The 19,374-nt window shown below is 38.2% G+C and overlaps 1 protein-coding gene across 2 annotated transcripts in view; it reads left to right on the top strand.

Moving 5' to 3' along the window:
- The window catches only part of LOC139942913 (uncharacterized), a 59,822-nt gene that overhangs the window by 17,973 nt on the left and 22,475 nt on the right, over positions 1-19,374 (top strand). For both annotated transcript variants that reach the window (XM_071939733.1, XM_071939734.1), the window contains 7 exons: positions 376-444; positions 1,092-1,157; positions 6,057-6,140; positions 7,423-7,494; positions 8,830-8,907; positions 11,218-11,361; positions 17,839-17,907. In XM_071939733.1, the coding sequence (XP_071795834.1) occupies positions 376-444; positions 1,092-1,157; positions 6,057-6,140; positions 7,423-7,494; positions 8,830-8,907; positions 11,218-11,361; positions 17,839-17,907 (582 nt within the window). The remainder of the gene's footprint in view (positions 1-375; positions 445-1,091; positions 1,158-6,056; positions 6,141-7,422; positions 7,495-8,829; positions 8,908-11,217; positions 11,362-17,838; positions 17,908-19,374) is intronic.

Raw genomic sequence — 19,374 nt, forward strand, 5'->3', positions numbered from 1 at the left:
GGCTCATGTATCATGCATAGCTCGTTTGTTCGAAGTACGTTTTCAAGAAACACTGAGGTAGCACGAGCCACAACTCTAGCCAAAACATTGGTTTCGTATTGATATACATTATTTTCATAAATAAATAAATGTTTGATTGTTGTTGTTGTTTTTTGTATTTATTTACTTACTTTTTTAGGCGTGGGGGTTCCCCCAAGGGCCGCAGGGAACAATATCAACAACTGATACAAATCAGTGTTAATGGGTTTTGTTCAAATATGTTAAGTTTTTCAATTTGTGTGTATCTTTATCTTAGTCATTGGTCCTATAAATCCAAATAACGAATGTTTTGTATGATTCAAGTTTGACACGTTTTATTTGTTCTTCCTTTGGCAGATTTCTGAACGACAACCCAGGTGTAAAGCTAAGTCCCGCCACGTTTGGTGGTAGACGTTTTAAATCGATGTAATGCAAAACAACACCTTGATTTGTAAATAAATAAAACTACTACGAAAAGTTTGTCCCGTCAAGAATGAAGCCTGTTAAGAAGAAAATAAATGTATTTAAAAGCTTCCGAGATAAGAAATTCAGATTTTACTTATAATTTTGTTTAGTAACAAAACATGTTATGTTTCTAAACTCGTTCGTGTGTGATTTTGCATTGTATAACACCGGCAACACATTTATTTTAATGAAAACAAAAAAACTCTCATTGTTCTAATTTGGTTTATGCTCCACATTTATAGTTAAATAAAACTGCACAAATTCAAAAAGATTTTTAACATTCAATAAAAATGTTGTTCTGTAAGGTAAACGATCTGCCGCAATGTACCACCAATGGGCCGAAGATATTAAATGGGCAGAGGGATTGTTGAATGGCGTTAGTTTTACACTGGCAGTGCAAGGAATTTCAAGTTAATAAAACACACGCACTCACTTAAGGAACCAATCCCCATGCCAAGCTCCGGACTTGGATTGTAATCAGGGTCAACAGAGGAGAAATGCATGACAGATACAACTGAGTAAACTTGACACCCATTGATTGAAAAGTCACTGTCTTGGTTTCATTTGTATTAGCAATGTATTGATGTAAATCTTAACATTTCTTCCAGACAATACAACAGCAATCATTTTACAAGTATAGAGAGCTACACATTTGGAGGCTTTATTAATTATGTGTGAGTGGTTTAGTACAATGTTGAAGTTAAGAGAGTAAACGAATGGTGAGGTAGTCCCAAGTTTGACTGTTGATTCTTGTGTATTGGGTGGTTGTTTATGACATATCCAAAATGGGACAAGAGTTTCAACCCAGAATTTTCCTAATTTGCATCTTTAAATTAGGTGGTAATTATCAAACTTTAAGGTAAATTATCTCTAAAACTATTCATTATCAGGACAAGCATTGTAATAGAGGTGAATATAAACCTGACCTCGGGAAAAAAAAACATATTTGTCTACTCGAATGACTCTTTCCGAACAACTAGGTCAAAGGTCAAGGGGTGAAACATACGTTAAATTGGTTTTCTCCACTTAAAGCCATTGGACCCTTTCGGTACAGAAAAAAAAAAAAGTTCACAGATTTACAAATAATTTACAGGGTTTACAGAAGGTAATGGTGAAAGACTTCTCTTGAAATATTAGTCCATGAAATGCTTTACTTTTTGAGAAAACGGTAAAACAATATAAATTCTCGTTAACGAGAATTACGGAGTTGTTATAAACACATGTCATGGCACGGCGAAACGCGCGAAAACAGGAGTGGGTTTTCCCGTTATTTTCTCCCGACTCCGATGTCCGATTGAGCCTAAATTTCCACAGGATTGTTATTTTATATACAAGTTGTGATACACGAAGTGTGGGCCTTGGACAATACTGTTTACCGAAAGTGTATAATGGCTTTAAATGCATCATTACATGGCATACCATTACAGAGAAATTAATAATGAATTAATTGTTTTGTCCCAATTGACCTCAATTGATGACATTCAATAAAATCAAATAAATTAATAATCAAATTCTTCCGATGGAATCTTGGTGCCAATGCCTTCTAGTCATTTTCCAAGCGAGTAGGTGCAAATTTTAACTAACAAAATTGTTATTGCACAAACATCATGCTATCATTATGCCTAGTTTTCATTAGTACTCTGGTGCGGGATCGATGTGCATTTTCTGCAAATATACCCTGTATGAGTGATACTTTGAACCATCATCTGTCCATGTGTACATGGCAAAAGTTGAAGAACAGACGTTTGACACACTATATGGATGCAATGCCTGATGATAATATGTCTTAAAAATAGTGATTCGTTTTAAATGAATTGTCGTTTTCTAGGTACTCATGAATGATTGCTGTCTTTGCCATACAATAATTTAGCTTATTACGTTATTGTAGCTACTCAGCTTTTCTGTGCATAATCAGGCATCGTCAGCAGCAACCTTGTCCGCTGTGCCTCGTCCATCCCAGTCCATGTGATTTACCACGATGCTCTCGACATTAAGATCAGTTGCCTCCCCTGTTGGTGCCTCCCCCGTTGGTGTCACTCTCAAGTTGTTGCCCCACAGTTGTATCCACCCCCGGTTGCATCAACACTGTTGACTACCCGTCAAAGCGTCCATCGCTGTTGCCTCCCCAGTTGTTGCCTCCCATGTTACTGCCTCCCCAGTTGTTGCCTCCCGTGTTGTTGCCTCCCCTGTCGTTGCCTCCCCAGCTGTTGCGTCCCAAGTTAATGCCTCCCATGTTGTTGCCTCCCTAGTTGTTGTCTCCCATGTTGTTGCCTCCCGTATTGATGCCTCCCCTCGTTATTGCCTCCCCATGTGATGCCTCCCCTGTTGTAGTCTCCCCAGTTGTTGCCTCACCAGTTGCTATCTTCCCCAGATGTTGTCTTCCTTGTTGTTAGCTCCCATGTTGTTGCCTACCCAGTCGCTGCCTCCCCAAACCCGTTGTTGCCTCCCCAGGTGTTGCCTGGGCAGTTGTTGCCTCCCCAGTTGTTGCCTCCCCTGTTTCTGCCTCCTCAGTTGTTGCCTCCCCTGTTGTTGCCTCCCCGCTGGTGCCACATTCCTGCCTCTAATCCGGTTCTTGCCTCATTAAACTTCTTTCAAGCATTGTTAATTACCTGTTGGTATTCATCATGTATGGACCGCCATTGTCTTACACTGAGAGAAAAGGAGAAAGAAAATATTCCAAAGGAGATCAAGAGAAGCTATCGCTCCCAGGAGTTACCAGCGAAGCCATTGCTCCCAGCAGAAGCTACGAGAGAAGCTATCGCTCCCAGAAGCTTCCAGGGAAGCTATCGATCACAGAAGCTACCAGAGAAACCATCGCTCCTAGATAAGCTATTGCTCGAACAAGCTACCAGAGAAGCTATCGCTTCCAGAAGCTACCAGAGAAGCTATCGCTCACAGTAGCTACCAGATAAGCTTTCGCTCCCAGAAGCTACCAGAGAAGCTCTCGCTCCAAGAAGCTACCAGAGAAGCTCTCGCTCCCAGAAGCTACCAGAGAAGCTCTCGCTCTGGCGTTTGCTACAGACCCTTTGAATAGCGGAGCTTCATTATAGAACAGACAAAGCCCTTTCCCATACAACCTTGTTGGTGAGCTCCATGAAACCAAACATAAAATGCAAAAACATTGGCAAACTTCTGGTACACTCCTGTCAGTCTCCGCTTTCCTGATTACAAATGCGGATACTAATAAACTGCGATGATAAAAATATAGCTGTGCTGTTAAAGCCCAGCACACCATTTGTTTTGTCTTTTTACGTACTGTTGAAACCTTGACCCCTGACCTACCTGTAGAGAGGTCATTTGAATGTATTTTATTTCATTGGATGTCATTTTTTAAGATTGTTTGGGACAGGGTGGATTATTTTAAACCCAAAAAATACATTCATTATTATTTTCACTGTGACGTTATGAAATGTAATAATGCATTTGAGTAGAGAAAACCAATTTAACGTATTATTGACCCCCTTGACCTTTGACCTAGTTGTTTGGAAAGGGTCATTCGAGTATACAAATACGTTTTTTTAGATTCTCGGGGTCAGGTTTCTATTCACCTCTAACACAATGTTTGTCCTGAAAATGAATAGTTTTAGAGATAATTGACTATAAAGTTTGATAATTACCACCTAATTTAAATATGCAAATTAGGTCACTTCCGGGTTGAAACTCTTTTCCCATTTTGGATGTGTCATCAATAACCACCCAATAAACAACAATCAACAATAAAACAGGCGTTTGCAATTTGTTTGACTCAACATGAACACAATTCTCAATCTAGTCCTCTATAGTGTGCTTTAATTTGAAGCCACAAAAAGGCCTTGTATTTTTTTAAGTTAGTAGTTTCATTGTAACAATGCAACGAAATAAACATGAAGTTATCATAAGGACAAACTGAAACTCTTTGAAATTACCTGTACACAATGTCAAGTCTTACACAAACCCTCCTACACCATTTTGACGAGAGCTGAATTCAAAAAATGTTCGGAATAACTGATTTTCGGTTAACTGTACATCATCATAATAAGCAGCCACGCTGACCTTTTTAAAATTGCCCTGTAATTTGGGGCGGTTTTAGTAATCACCTATCGCCGTAAGACTCATTTTTCGCAGTGCAATTACTAATTTACAAAGAGACTATTCAGAACAGTTCATACGCTCTGTTTTGGCTATAGACGATGTGACCTCTGACGTCACTCGAAAAACATAACATGATTCACTCGCATACCGCCGGGCAAAACATTTGTGTTTTGGCAGCCAGCTAGAAAGTGTATTCAATCTTACCGTGACCACGCGTTTTTTTTTTTTTGCATGGCGAAACGTGACGTATACAGTGTTTTGTCAACAGAGGGCGGTTGAATGTAAACACAGGTCACATCGTCTATACTTACCTCGAAATTTTGCGCTGACGATCACCATTTCCGTTTTACTGTGCAAGCGCTGGTTTTCTTCGCTAGATGTGAAAGGCGTGAGATATATTCTTCCACGGTAAAACAAAAATCCCCTGGTGTCTTACAACTAGGGCCCAATTTCATAGAGCTGCTTAACGGTAAGCATATTTGTTTGTTTAACATAGCGAAACAAATTGCTTAAGCGTAAACTTGTTTCACGAGCGGTTGCTAGCTTATGCACGTAAGCAAACTGCGCGCGCAACATTTAAAATCGTTTGCTTAAGCAAAAAAAAGAAGAAGGTGCTGACATAATGGCGGGTGAAATAAATGCATTGGCGATAACAAAATCATCACATTCTCTGTGTGATATGTATTGTTTGTAATGGTTAAAAGTGCCCCTTGAGAGGTTTACACACTAACTTAAGAGTAAACAAGAAGGAGATACATTGTAAAAAAATTCTGAAACATTTTAGACACTCGTTTACTTCGATTCACCTACCGCACACACACGAAAAAATACACAGCTGCGCCGCCACACTGACATCGTATTGCAATGATGTTGCACAATGCGCTGTGCTTAAACAGGGTGTTAAGCTATAAAAAAAAAAAAAAAAAAAAAAAAAAAAAAAAAAAAAAAAAAAAAGGAATGACCCTTTTTGCTTGCTTACCGCTTTAAGCAAACAACATTGCTTAAGCAAGGCTGAGAAATGAAAACAATTGCTAGGTGCGCCCGTTTAGCACAAAATCGACTGTTGCGCAGCTCTATGAATTGGGCACATGGTAAGCAACCAGGTGTACTGGCCCGTTCCCTTTAGGTCCATTGTTGTTCAGTCCACAACCAGGGCTCCCTTCCTGGAACCAAACAATAGACACACCTTAAGTTGGGATTCCCAAGAGTAAATAGTCATTTTAATTGCCCATTATACTCACCAGGAAGTATGGTCAAGAAGACGGCTAAGGCCATTTCGCTTCCATAACGTTATACAAACAGCTCCAGACCGGACAGGAAACGGGTCTGGAAGAAACTGCCAGGTGGAATAGACATTACGAGCTTATCAAGTGTTTGCGTGTGCATAGGCTATAATTTCCCGATAACCCGCGACGTACGTTAGATGTTAGAGAGGAAACCATAACAATGAAATATGGCAATAATCTATTTTATTTTTTTACGGATTTATCGATCAATTGTAGACAGCTCAGCAACAACAATTTACAGGAACTTCCAGACGGATTGTTTTCAGATAAGACAGACTCAGAACGAACTGTAAAAAGTATGTGAGTATTATGTTTTGCTCCTCCGAAAGTAGTTTAAAAAAAGTGTTATGTTGTTGTTTAAACCGTGTTTTGTTTCATTTTATTTGTTTGCTTTGTCTACTGCTAGTTCTTCTAATCATAGTTACTAAAACTTTGTATACGTTTCGTTCTTTCTTTTTCAAAAAGGCATAATTATTTTCGAGGAGGCCAAAATGGAACATGCTTTATGTCTTAACTGATCTTATGACGACACCTCTACGATAGTTTAAATTAATCAGTCTTCGAAATCGTACTATTCCGTATGGAGTTTATCTTAACATCTTTATCAAGGCTAAGGTTGATTCCCTAAAAAGTGACTTGCTATGTTGCCCATTCGTATCTTCTTTGATTGGTTGTTGCTGAATAACCATGACTTAAGTAATGACTGATCATAACGCAAGAGCCCTATACTGAGGGAAGAAAAATGTAGCGACGAGTTCTTAAACGGCCGTGTAATACCGGCAGGGTCGTTGCCGTGTGATAAAGGCCCGAGCCGAAGGCGAGGGCCTTTTTCGCACGGCAACTGCAACGTTTTAAACGGCCGTTTAAGAACGAGTAACTACTCTTTTATTCCCATTCATAAATGCCCTTTTGTTAAAAAACGTTAAACAAATACAATTATAGACACTTTGACAATTGAAAATTCGAAGTTTGAAATAATTGTTTTTCAAAAACTTTGTAAAGAATTTGTTTGATGCGCGTGGGTTGTGTGTATATGAATTGCGTGACTGATGAGTTGAAGAGAGTTGATGAGTTGATGAGACTGAAGAGAGTGACTGATGAGTTTTAAGAAGTTTACAAGATGACCCTAATCTCCTCTGATAATGAGCCTTTGCAGCTTGTTGATCGACGGTACGATGGTGATGAACCCCCATTACTGAACTTGTTTATTTTGGGCTTTGTAATTCAACAAAACAATAGCAATTAACTGGAAGGTATAACGTTTTTACTTGTTGCGTATACAACGTAAAACAAATACAACAGACCGTGGCTCGTTTATTATGCGGAAATCGATAGTTTGTTACGTCGGTTTTCATGTTGCTTGTGTGCGGCGTGATTTAAACACAATTTTACAATTCAACAAGTGGATACTACTAAGTTCTTATCAAACACATACTTAGTAGAGTACGTTCTTAAAGTAAGTTATATATTTTTTACACTTTATAGCTTCGATTATGTTCTTTAACCTTCTGTTTCGCCTTTTTGCCATTTTGTTCTAGCAATATAAATCATAACAAGTTGCCATGTTATTATGTGTTTACAGTGATCTTGCTAACAATCAAATTCGAAAGGTGTCTCCATCAACTTTCAAAGGTTTAAAAGAAGGCTTTGTTTTGTAAGTAAACAAATACTATGTTTTGTTAATGTACATGATTTTATATGTGGGGGCATGGTTTGCTTATGCGTAAAGCGCTCGCCTCTCACCAAGGTGACCCCGGTTCGATACTCGGCCAAGACCATTATGTGAGTTGAGTTGTGCGTTGGTTCTCTGCTGTGCCACGAGGTTTTTCCAGACCATTCGGTGACAATTTGACAGTTAATTCATTTTCCATAATATTAACTTTTAACATCAATTTGGGGAGCAGTGTCGAAACTTGGGTAAAAGTTCAGAGTGGTTTTGTGGGTGCAAACTTTTTGTTGAGGTCCTATTTCCTGAACGAGCCCTTTTTTTAGAGCTCATGTTTTGACATGTTTTATTTGTCTGATAATCTAGCATGATGAGTGTAACAACAAACACGTCGTCTGCATTAAACTGACAATTCTAGTACAGCAAAACGTAATTTCACAATTCTGACTAATGTGTATAATTCTCATCAAAAAAGAAATCGAACTTATCTAGGGTCTTTCATCACATCACACCACTGTGATAGACCCAAACTAGGCTGTGTTAAATAACAACAGTCTCCTGGCGATTACTAGAGCAAGCTATAGTCGAAACGTTGAGACCGACTCAAGAACTGACTCTGCGGTAGTACCGTTAATTACGATCCTATACGCGAAAGTAGTAGTGATAGCCAATTTACTATACCTTCCGCCCGGGTAGTAGTTAAAAAGCAGGAAAGTTCTTTTTAGAACTGAGAATTCTCCCGAATATCCGATAAATCTACTTTGCGGTAGTATAATAAAGAAAGACGGTTATGTAAGAACAAACTCTACTTGGCAAGTAGATACACACATGGTGTTACCGCAAACTAAATATATATTTAAATAATGTATTGTCTGTTTGTGTACTATACATCACATATGTGGTCATGCATTCCAGGCGCATCAACTCGACCCTGGTGCATCCACTGATCCCTGCCTTGGTTGCTTAGATAACTACCAAGGCTTTAAAATCACATTATATTAAAACATTGACCTGCATTATTGATCGTATCTTGCTGGTTATTTGTTCTAGACTATGTTCAGGCTCCACATTGTGTAACATCTTAACTATGGTAATGTTCCTTTTAAAAGTAAATTTTTAAAAACTGGCAAGAGCTCAGACTACATGAATAGTATTAGGGGCAGGTACCCAAGGGGCAACTTACCTTTTGCTAATAGCGACTGGGAAGATAAATTTCCGAAAATATTATTTCATTTCAAAGTCCCGATAAAGTAACCAATGAACGTCGCTGAACGACTGACGTTATTTACAAACTTGCCTAATGTTTCACTTTTTGCTTTTCAGATCTTTAGCTTCAAACAAGCTGAATGATGAAACACTACCGAATGATCTATTGATCAACTTTACGCTTAATACTTTGATGTAAGTAGTCAGTAATTATTCATGTTAAGCGTGGCGGTACCCTGTTTGTTTAAGATGCTTGTATTATTAGCTGTTCCGACAATTCAGTCTGAACAGCTATTCTTATCGTCGAGATTTAAATTTTTAGATGTTCCGACATTTCAGTCGGAACAGCTATTAAAATCGTCCAGATTTTTATTAGCTGTTCCGACATTTCAGTCGGAACAGCTATTGTAATCGTGGAGATTTATTTTTTGTTTATTATTAGCTGTTCCGAACTTTAGTTGGAACAGCTACCGTAATCGTGGAGATTTAAAATTTTTATTATTATTATTTTTTTTTCTTCTTTATTATTATTATTTATTTCCTCAAAATCGTATTGACTTAACACTTGACTTTTCAAATTATTAAAATGTCAAAATTACAATTATCAGAATGAGACAAATCATATACCATATTAAAGATTATGGCCTAACTTAAATTTGAGATTTGTTTAGATTAAAATTCTTAATTAATTATTCACGTGACAGCCGTGTTTTTTTTTTATTTTCAGCTAATGACGGAAACTAATTAGCATAATTATGCAAATTTGACGGCTTTCCGCCATTTGCATTTTGGAGGACTTGAGTGTTTATGGAACCCATAACCGTTGAAATCAATTCTGCTGCAATTTTTTCCAGGTCAAGCCAGTATTTCTGATAGGATGACTGGACTATAAGTTACATACCATCTTGTACCTTATGAAATGTATTAGTACGACAAACACAATTTTGAGACTGTGGCGTCATCAGGTGTCAAATTACGCTAATTAGAAGCTTTAATGAGTTTTTATTTGCAACACTATATCTCAAGAAGTATACAGCCGATTTCAAATTTGTTTCCAGTAATAGACTCGTGACCCGGATTTGACCTGAACTTCCGGGTCAACCGGAACTGCACAACCAATGTACAAACTTTTTCAGTTATAGACTCCTTGGGCATGCAAAATCGAGCTTGCGTTACCGTGACCCAGTATACACCTTCACTTCCGGGTCAACCGGAACTAGGACCATATCTCAAGAACTACACAACCGATTTTTGAACTTGGGTAAAATTCAATCAAAATAATTACCATTACGCCGTGTTGACCTTTAATTCTGGTTTTAAAGCTTCTTTCGATTTAGTATCACATACAAGACCAGGTTATCCCATGTTGTAAAGTCATAATGCGTATGTTTTATTGTAGCATAGCAAACTTTTATTAACAAACATTCCGGAACAGCTTTGTGATTGTTGACAATCACATTAGATCTAGTAATTTATTTATTATTTATTACATGTTTTGGTCAATGTATAATTTTAAACCGACGTGAAATCCAGCTGCCGGGCACTGAACAATTGATCTAAACAAGTCACAAAGTTTAATTGACTTTTGGCAAAGCAAAAGTGATCCGAAAGATAGGACAGCAAAAGTTTGAACTCACTTTGGACGGCATAGTTTGTTAATGACTGGCATCATAACTAGACATATGATCATGGCATCGGGAAGACTGTGGATGCCGCGCTTGAGTTAAAACACAGGTCAAAAAAGTCCAAAATTAATTATTTAAAAATTGATATAAACTGAAAAAAAAACCTATACTGTTAACTCATGTTGATATGCCAAACCTTCGTAATTAACAGTTAATTACCTTGTACTTAAATTTGAAAAAGAAACCCGTAAAAGCACGGTTTTCTTGAAAAGTGCATACTTGACTATACCGAAATGGCTGCACCCCCATACCAATTGGCATTATTGTTTTAACAACTTTGTTTTCATAGGTAAATACACCCAGGAATGTTTTTATTCAAATGATAATTAATATAACACCTTAATGTTTGGTAATGTTGAGGTCAAACTATCAACTAACCTGAAAGTTTTGACATTTTAGATTTTTCACCAAATGTTACCCCAAGTTTTAGATATATCCATAAATTATCACAATGACATGCTAAGCCTAAAAATGACATTAAGAGTTAGTATTTTGTTGTTTGCACACATGTGAAGTAGAATTAAATCTAACAGTATGATTTTCTCAAAAGGTGCACATCTTAAGCATATTAAAGTTGTTTGCACGCCCTATCTCAACACTGTAATTTGTATGGTTGGCCACACCATTGTGGACAATGGAGTTAAAAGCCACTTATTGATTGATCGAATGAATAATTGATTAAATGATTGATTATTGATTGATCAATTAATATGTCAAACCTGTGACAGACATAGCGCATTATAAGTTTCCTATAATATTATTATTATTATTATTATTAGTATTTCTGAAGTGTTGTGCTGTTTTGTTATGTTTCATACAGTGATCTATCAATGAACGAGCTGACAAAATTTCCAAGAGAACTTCTACGTACACAAAACCAGCTCGTGCACCTTTACCTCCAACGCAACCACATCACTGCTCTAGACGAAACCATGTTCAACAAACTTCAGTCTCTTGCTTCACTGTAAGTTTTGTTTTCAATTTATTTGTTGTGTGTCCAAAGTAGGGTGATTAATGTTACGGTTATCACATTTACAGGGAGGGTCGTCGTTCCGTTCCGTTGTTAAAAACGTAATGTTCACTTATTTTATAACATTTATTACAAATATTGGACCTGGTTTGACTTTCTTAAGAGCTTTAATGTAACTGACAAATAATGTGTTTGATGTTGTGTTATACTGTGCAAACACTAGTCTTGGCCCAAGACGATGGTGCTTGATTCTGGATAGTGTACTACGCGCGGTTGAATCGCCAAAGCGCGCCCGACACGGTATGATTTAGTTACGTGGACGGCTCGAAATCTAGACTACACTCTGCAAGCTACCGTCGTCTTGGCAATCCTGCAGCGCTGCGTGCACTGTGGGCGTTGCCGTATTATGTAAATAAGGCCGTTAACGAGGTTGTGTAATGCGTATTCAACATGTGAACAACATGGCAGCGCCCAGCAGCATGAAATGAAGTCGGGCCACGGTCGGACGTACGGGACGAACGAGTGATACTATAGTATGGTTTGCCTAGCCATACTTAACGCACGCAATGCAGGGATTTAAATTCGACATCCCCTTTTCCAGGAAAACCAATTGATAATTATTGTCGTTATTCTGAAGAATAGCTGACTACAGTATGTCTGAGAGAAAACTGAATAAGGAGGAATTAAGTAACAAAATGCTTGCATCTTCGTTACGTGTCGTGTTTGTTTTATGGTTTTATACTTCCCGAATGATTTGTCGTGGGCAGATCACATGAACCACAGGCAGACGAACTGCCCCCAGTGCATATATTATACTACGGAGGTACCTCCATGATTATACTCACATGGAAACCTCCATGATACTACCGTATATAGTAGTTTTACTACAGCAAACACTATTCACTGTACATGTACAGTTTATTGTCGCTCTGAGGCATCGACTCATATGACTTTGCACATGTATTAAACTTTAGGGCTACTCATTGTCTCACAATCACACGAATACCTAATAGTCAGTGTATTATAATTAGCAATGATGTATTGTGTCTAAAAACAATTGATACAGTTTAATTCAAATTATTTCTAAATAAAGGCCAACACAAATTACTTGTTCATAAAATTGATTTCTTTATTGCCAAACACAAATTCTTCACAGAACAGTGGCTATTAAAATGATCAGGTTTGTAAACAGGCTATAACAACGATACCCCACAATTAAAGCCTGAGCGACTAGTGAAATTTGCTTCTCAACTATTCGTGCCTCAAATAGTCGCAACTTCAACACACTAGTATACAAATATTGACTGCTTCGAGTGCTATGGTTAAAACTATGACTCCCGAGGTGATCCCCGGAGCGTTCTATTTTCCCGAGGCGAAGCCGAGGGAAAATAGAACGCTACGGGGATCACCGAGGGAGTCATAGTTTTTAACCATTGCACGAGTAAAAGCAGTCAATATTTGTTTTATTACACCCCAAACATTTCTAAATACTGTACTGTTATTATTAAGGTACAGACCTGAATGCTACAATCCACGGACGACGCGAATACAGATTGCATACACTTTTACTTACTGTGTTGCATGTAGTGTCGTGCAATTCGCAGTGGTTACAGACTATTAATTTATAATCCTCGTACACGCACAGGACGTCTGGGTATTGCACGCCATGTGCTAGTCTGTCGGACTAGCGCATGGCAAACCGGCGCTCTATCACACGGCCGTCGTCTGGCAAAACTAAGACATGTCATGTGACGCCCTCTAAACCAATGAGCAGGCAGAATACTTGCAAGGGGTGTTATAATAATTGTTCATGCCCCAAAATGCATTGCGACGTATTATTTGCTGCAGGTGCAATAGAGTAAAACTCACGCTGAAAGGATTTAAGGATTGTGTCACTTTATGTCTAACGCTGGGCGGGTAGTGCGACACAGTGTCAAACTTGTCGCACAGTCGAGATTATTAAAATCACTAGTCGTGTTGCGACTACTTTTTTTAATTCCTAATTGAATAATCGTGTACTACAAAAATAGTAACAACTTCCTGTTTGGTGAACTGTCTATTGTATCACTCACGACTATTCATGGCAACATAATTTACTTACGAAACACAGTCAGTGACACCAGTGACAATCCTTCTATCCTCTAAGCACGAAATTTACCATATTGCCCCTGCGGCAAACAAGTCGTGACTAGTGTCGTAGTCATGACTTTTTGAGGTGTGACTAGTCGAGTAGTAACTTACACAAGTGGCCCAGGCTTACTGATGTCTGGTTGTGTTTCATAGGTAAATTATGTTGTCATGAAAAGTCGTGACTGTGAGCGACACAATTTTTTTCAGCAAGCAGGAATAGTCGCAACTATTTTAGTTGTTGTGGTGGCTCGATTTACGGAGTAGGTGAATAATGGCAGTCGCAACTCGACTAAGCAATAACTAGTTGCGATTTCGACATCAATCGTAGTGCGTACCACTAATCGCCAATCACAGGCTTTCCCACAGCAGCATTTAAAGTGCACAGGTATCACAGCAGTTATACACAATACTGTTTGTACTATGTACTTGTGTGAGCGGCTGAGCCTACGACCACTCTTCTTTATTGTGGGGTGCAATGCAGTTTTCATCTGATTCTCTGTGTCTTAGATAGTTTATGGCAGTTGAAAGACCATGTTGCTCATATCGCCCAACTCTTCCACTTAGTTTTACATTTTCAACTTGGTGTTCAAAATAATGACAGACATCAACCCCAGTCCAAAAGCATCGGTTGCTAAGAGTATGCACACAGTTTCCACAGTGTTGAAAAAGCTATGTAAACTCATCTTGAAAGTCAATCTCTGTATTGGTATGGTATGATTCATGTGGACAATAAATTGTGATACAGTGGTGGAACTTTGCAGCAAAATGTAGAGTACAGTTCTTCACATACATCTTTCTTGATTGACAGTTAATATGATGTTCCATCTTTTCCTTTTCTCTTGAGACTTCCTCTGCAAAACAGCAAAATATCTCTTCCACAATTATATACGCTTGAATCTTGATTCTGTCTTAGATTTGTCTCTCTTGAATCAATAACTCCATTCCTTAATTGAAGAGCAGTCGACTACCCATTCATCTGACAAGACGAGGCCTAACAAGTATCAGTACTCCAAGGTGGGCATGCAGCAGTTCTCTAAAAGCAGACTCCTTTCCTGGAAATGTGCCCTATCAGAAGAATGAAACAAATACAAATCATAGAATAAGTTCAGTGATTATATTGGGTCTCATTGTGCTAAACTTTTTCTGCATCAAGCTTAATGTAAAATGTATATCTTTTTTGATTATTAATATTAAACCGTTCACCAGCGAGTGTTACGATCATCAATCAACCCAACTATAACAATTGCTTTGTGCACAGAAGAACAATGTAAGTAAAAACAAAAAAATGTCAGCCAATGAGCCATTTTCAAATCGAGGGATATGAATCTGTGTGCATTGAAGTGATGATGACTCAAGTCAGACAAATCCAATCTCACAGAAAGCTGGGCTATGTTCGTTCCAAACCGAAACAAAACCAAGGAGTAGGCTCATACTTCCTTCGAATGCGAATGCAAAGTGGATTTTGGTGAGGCAATACTTTTACGAGCTGCCCTTCCATAAGTGAGACACAAGAAAAATGTGCTTCGCATCACAAAATAGCACTGCTATTTAGCAGGAAGGAGGTCTACCTACATAAATAACAACAAGTTTTGAAGTATTCAAACATGACAAACAATGACTACTTACAAATGTATGACTTTACGTTTTCTAATTATATACAGATTCGATCAATATAAACAAGATTCTCTCCACTCACCACTTTGTGACACTGACAGTTACATAATGACTTGGGTTCCATGACTTGCTCAGTTGCAAACGTTGGTCGTATGTGGTATGGTATCATGCTCTAGTTCCCTATAGTTATTCACACCCGGACATCCTACCTCCATAGTCATGACTTTTTGAGGTGTGACTAGTCGAGTAGTAACTTACACAAGTGGCCCAGGCTTACTGATGTCTGGTTGTGTTTCATAGGTAAATTATGTTGTCATGAAAAGTCGTGACTGTGAGCGACACAATTTTTTTCAGCAAGCAGGAATAGTCGCAACTATTTTAGTTGTTGTGGTGGCTCGATTTACGGAGTAGGTGAATAATGGCAGTCGCAACTCGACTAAGCAATAACTAGTTGCGATTTCGACATCAATCGTAGTGCGTACCACTAATCGCCAATCACAGGCTTTCCCACAGCAGCATTTAAAGTGCACAGGTATCACAGCAGTTATACACAATACTGTTTGTACTATGTACTTGTGTGAGCGGCTGAGCCTACGACCACTCTTCTTTATTGTGGGGTGCAATGCAGTTTTCATCTGATTCTCTGTGTCTTAGATAGTTTATGGCAGTTGAAAGACCATGTTGCTCATATCGCCCAACTCTTCCACTTAGTTTTACATTTTCAACTTGGTGTTCAAAATAATGACAGACATCAACCCCAGTCCAAAAGCATCGGTTGCTAAGAGTATGCACACAGTTTCCACAGTGTTGAAAAAGCTATGTAAACTCATCTTGAAAGTCAATCTCTGTATTGGTATGGTATGATTCATGTGGACAATAAATTGTGATACAGTGGTGGAACTTTGCAGCAAAATGTAGAGTACAGTTCTTCACATACATCTTTCTTGATTGACAGTTAATATGATGTTCCATCTTTTCCTTTTCTCTTGAGACTTCCTCTGCAAAACAGCAAAATATCTCTTCCACAATTATATACGCTTGAATCTTGATTCTGTCTTAGATTTGTCTCTCTTGAATCAATAACTCCATTCCTTAATTGAAGAGCAGTCGACTACCCATTCATCTGACAAGACGAGGCCTAACAAGTATCAGTACTCCAAGGTGGGCATGCAGCAGTTCTCTAAAAGCAGACTCCTTTCCTGGAAATGTGCCCTATCAGAAGAATGAAACAAATACAAATCATAGAATAAGTTCAGTGATTATATTGGGTCTCATTGTGCTAAACTTTTTCTGCATCAAGCTTAATGTAAAATGTATATCTTTTTTGATTATTAATATTAAACCGTTCACCAGCGAGTGTTACGATCATCAATCAACCCAACTATAACAATTGCTTTGTGCACAGAAGAACAATGTAAGTAAAAACAAAAAAATGTCAGCCAATGAGCCATTTTCAAATCGAGGGATATGAATCTGTGTGCATTGAAGTGATGATGACTCAAGTCAGACAAATTCAATCTCACAGAAAGCTGGGCTATGTTCGTTCCAAACCGAAACAAAACCAAGGAGTAGGCTCATACTTCCTTCGAATGCGAATGCAAAGTGGATTTTGGTGAGGCAATACTTTTACGAGCTGCCCTTCTATAAGTGAGACACAAGAAAAATGTGCTTCGCATCACAAAATAGCACTGCTATTTAGCAGGAAGGAGGTCTACCTACATAAATAACAACAAGTTTTGAAGTATTCAAACATGACAAACAATGACTACTTACAAATGTATGACTTTACGTTTTCTAATTATATACAGATTCGATCAATATAAACAAGATTCTCTCCACTCACCACTTTGTGACACTGACAGTTACATAATGACTTGGGTTCCATGACTTGCTCAGTTGCAAACGTTGGTCGTATGTGGTATGGTATCATGCTCTAGTTCCCTATAGTTATTCACACCCGGACATCCTACCTCCATGGTCCAACTGCTGCCTGCATGCAGCAGACGAAGCACACGAGAACTGACGGAGTTTATCGCCAAACCAGACCGTCCGCAGAGAGGGCACTAGCTGGTATATTTTGACATAGTCGTTCATTAATTGCCATCTAGATAGCAGATCAATATAGCTTCGGCTCACTTGTTCATCTTTAACATTCATAATCGTGAATATTTCCTATTTTCTTACGATTTCTCCTCCACGACAAACACGGAGCTGCCAATGCCGTGTAATCATAACATGAATGACCCCGGGGTCAACTAAACATTATGTTAATTTATTACAACGATCGCATGCTGATTGGTCCTACACAAAGCTGTAGAAGAAAACAATGAAAAAGTTAACACAGCGCTGCAGGATTGCCAAGACGATGGTAGCTTGCAGAGTGTAGTCTAGATGTCGAGCCGTCCACGTAACTAAATCATACCGTGTCGGGCGCGCTTTGGCGATTCAACCGCGCGTAGTACACTATCCAGAATCAAGCACCATCGTCTCGGGCCAAGACTATGCGAACACTTACATTGTGACAATGAATAGTAACCAACACATTAGTTTATACAGCTATTACATTTTGCAATGTTTTACTCATTAAGGGGTCTCTCACTTCCTATAATATTGTTGTTCTAGTCATCATTACGAAAAACGTTTATCATTTTATGCTTAGTTCTTACGGTTTGGCATATACATTTTATTAACCAGATTAGTCATATACAACTTTGGATTTTCTTGCAGATACATCTATCAAAATCCGATAACGAAGATGGCAGACTTTCAGTTTTTTGAGACAAACCTAGAAGTTCTGTAAGTAAATGTTGGATTGACACCATTGACCATGACATTCTTGCAAACAAATTACATGGCTGCTTCGAAATTAGGAGCAGAGTCTATGACTGGCTGAATTATTTTATGCGTGGAATAATACAAAGGGGGGGGGGGGCAATTGGGTCTTTGTTGTCCAGGCGGCAGACTCTCCAATTTGGAGTGCAACAAGGTTCTATTATGGGACCTGTTTTTATCTTTACATGGATCCACTCGAGGAAACGATGGCCGGGTAATCTCAGGACAAAGATGTAAGTTTAAAACAGTACACATTAAAAACGCATGGACCCGTCCAGGTAGAGTGACAACCGTGATATACAACCATTTTGTTGACGATCACAGAGAAAACAAAATCCATGCAAAAATCCATCCCCCAAAAAATATATGTCAGAGCGGTAGGACGATAATAGAAGGGCACAGAATATTCTGCACACAGTAATTAGCTGTTCCGACCTACCGTCGGAACAGGTACTGTTTCTGTCGAGATTTTTATTTTATTTTTTTCTTATTCTTTGTTTCCGCCTAAAACCCATAGCAATTGCACACGTTTTTTTCTTTAAACTTAATCTCCTAGACCATAACTTCAAAACAGTGAAATCATATACCAAATTGAAGCTTAGAACATAAGCTTTACTCTAAATGTAAACAAAATTAAACAAATTATTTAATTAGCCACGTAATCTTCATTTGAATATAACTGGATGCAGTCGCTTCCATTTTATTGTTAAATATTCTCTTTGGTAAATGCCATACAGTCCAGTCATACTGCAGCTGGACCTGGACAAAAATTGCAACATAATTTATTTCAACTGTTATGGGGTCTATAGACACCCAAGTTTAACATATCAAAAGTCCTCCAAAATCCAAGTGGCGGAAAGCCGTCAAATTTGCATAATTATGTTAATTAGTTTCCGCCATTAGCTGAAAATGAAAAAACATGCACATCTTGACAACAAAGAGGGCTAGCATGCTCAAAATGGTTTCCGTACCCATGTTTCCATGGTCAAGGAGTCCAATGAAAAAAGGAATAATCTTTAAAAAGTGACGAAAAGTCTTCAAATTTGCATTATTGTGTTAATTAGTTTCTGTCATTAGCTGAAAATGAAAAACCATGCATATCTTGACAACAAAGAGGGCTAGCATGCTCAAAATGGTGTCTATACCCATGTTTTCATGGTCAAAGAGTCCAATGAAGAATGGGATAACCTTTAAAAAGTGACGAAAAGTCTTCAAATTTGCATAATTGTGTTAATTAGTTTCCGCCATTAGCTGAAAATGAAAAACCATGCATATCTTGACAACAAAGAGGGCTAGCATGCTCAAAATGGTGTCTATATACCCATGTTTTTATGGTCAAGAAGTCCAATGAAGAAAGGGATAACCTTTTAAAAGTGTTATGTTAATTAGTTTCTGCTATTAACTAGCTGAAAATGAAAAAAAGGCATATCT

This window comes from Asterias amurensis, chromosome 10 (genome assembly GCF_032118995.1).
Source record: "Asterias amurensis chromosome 10, ASM3211899v1".
Classification (NCBI taxonomy): Eukaryota; Metazoa; Echinodermata; class Asteroidea; order Forcipulatida; family Asteriidae; genus Asterias; species Asterias amurensis.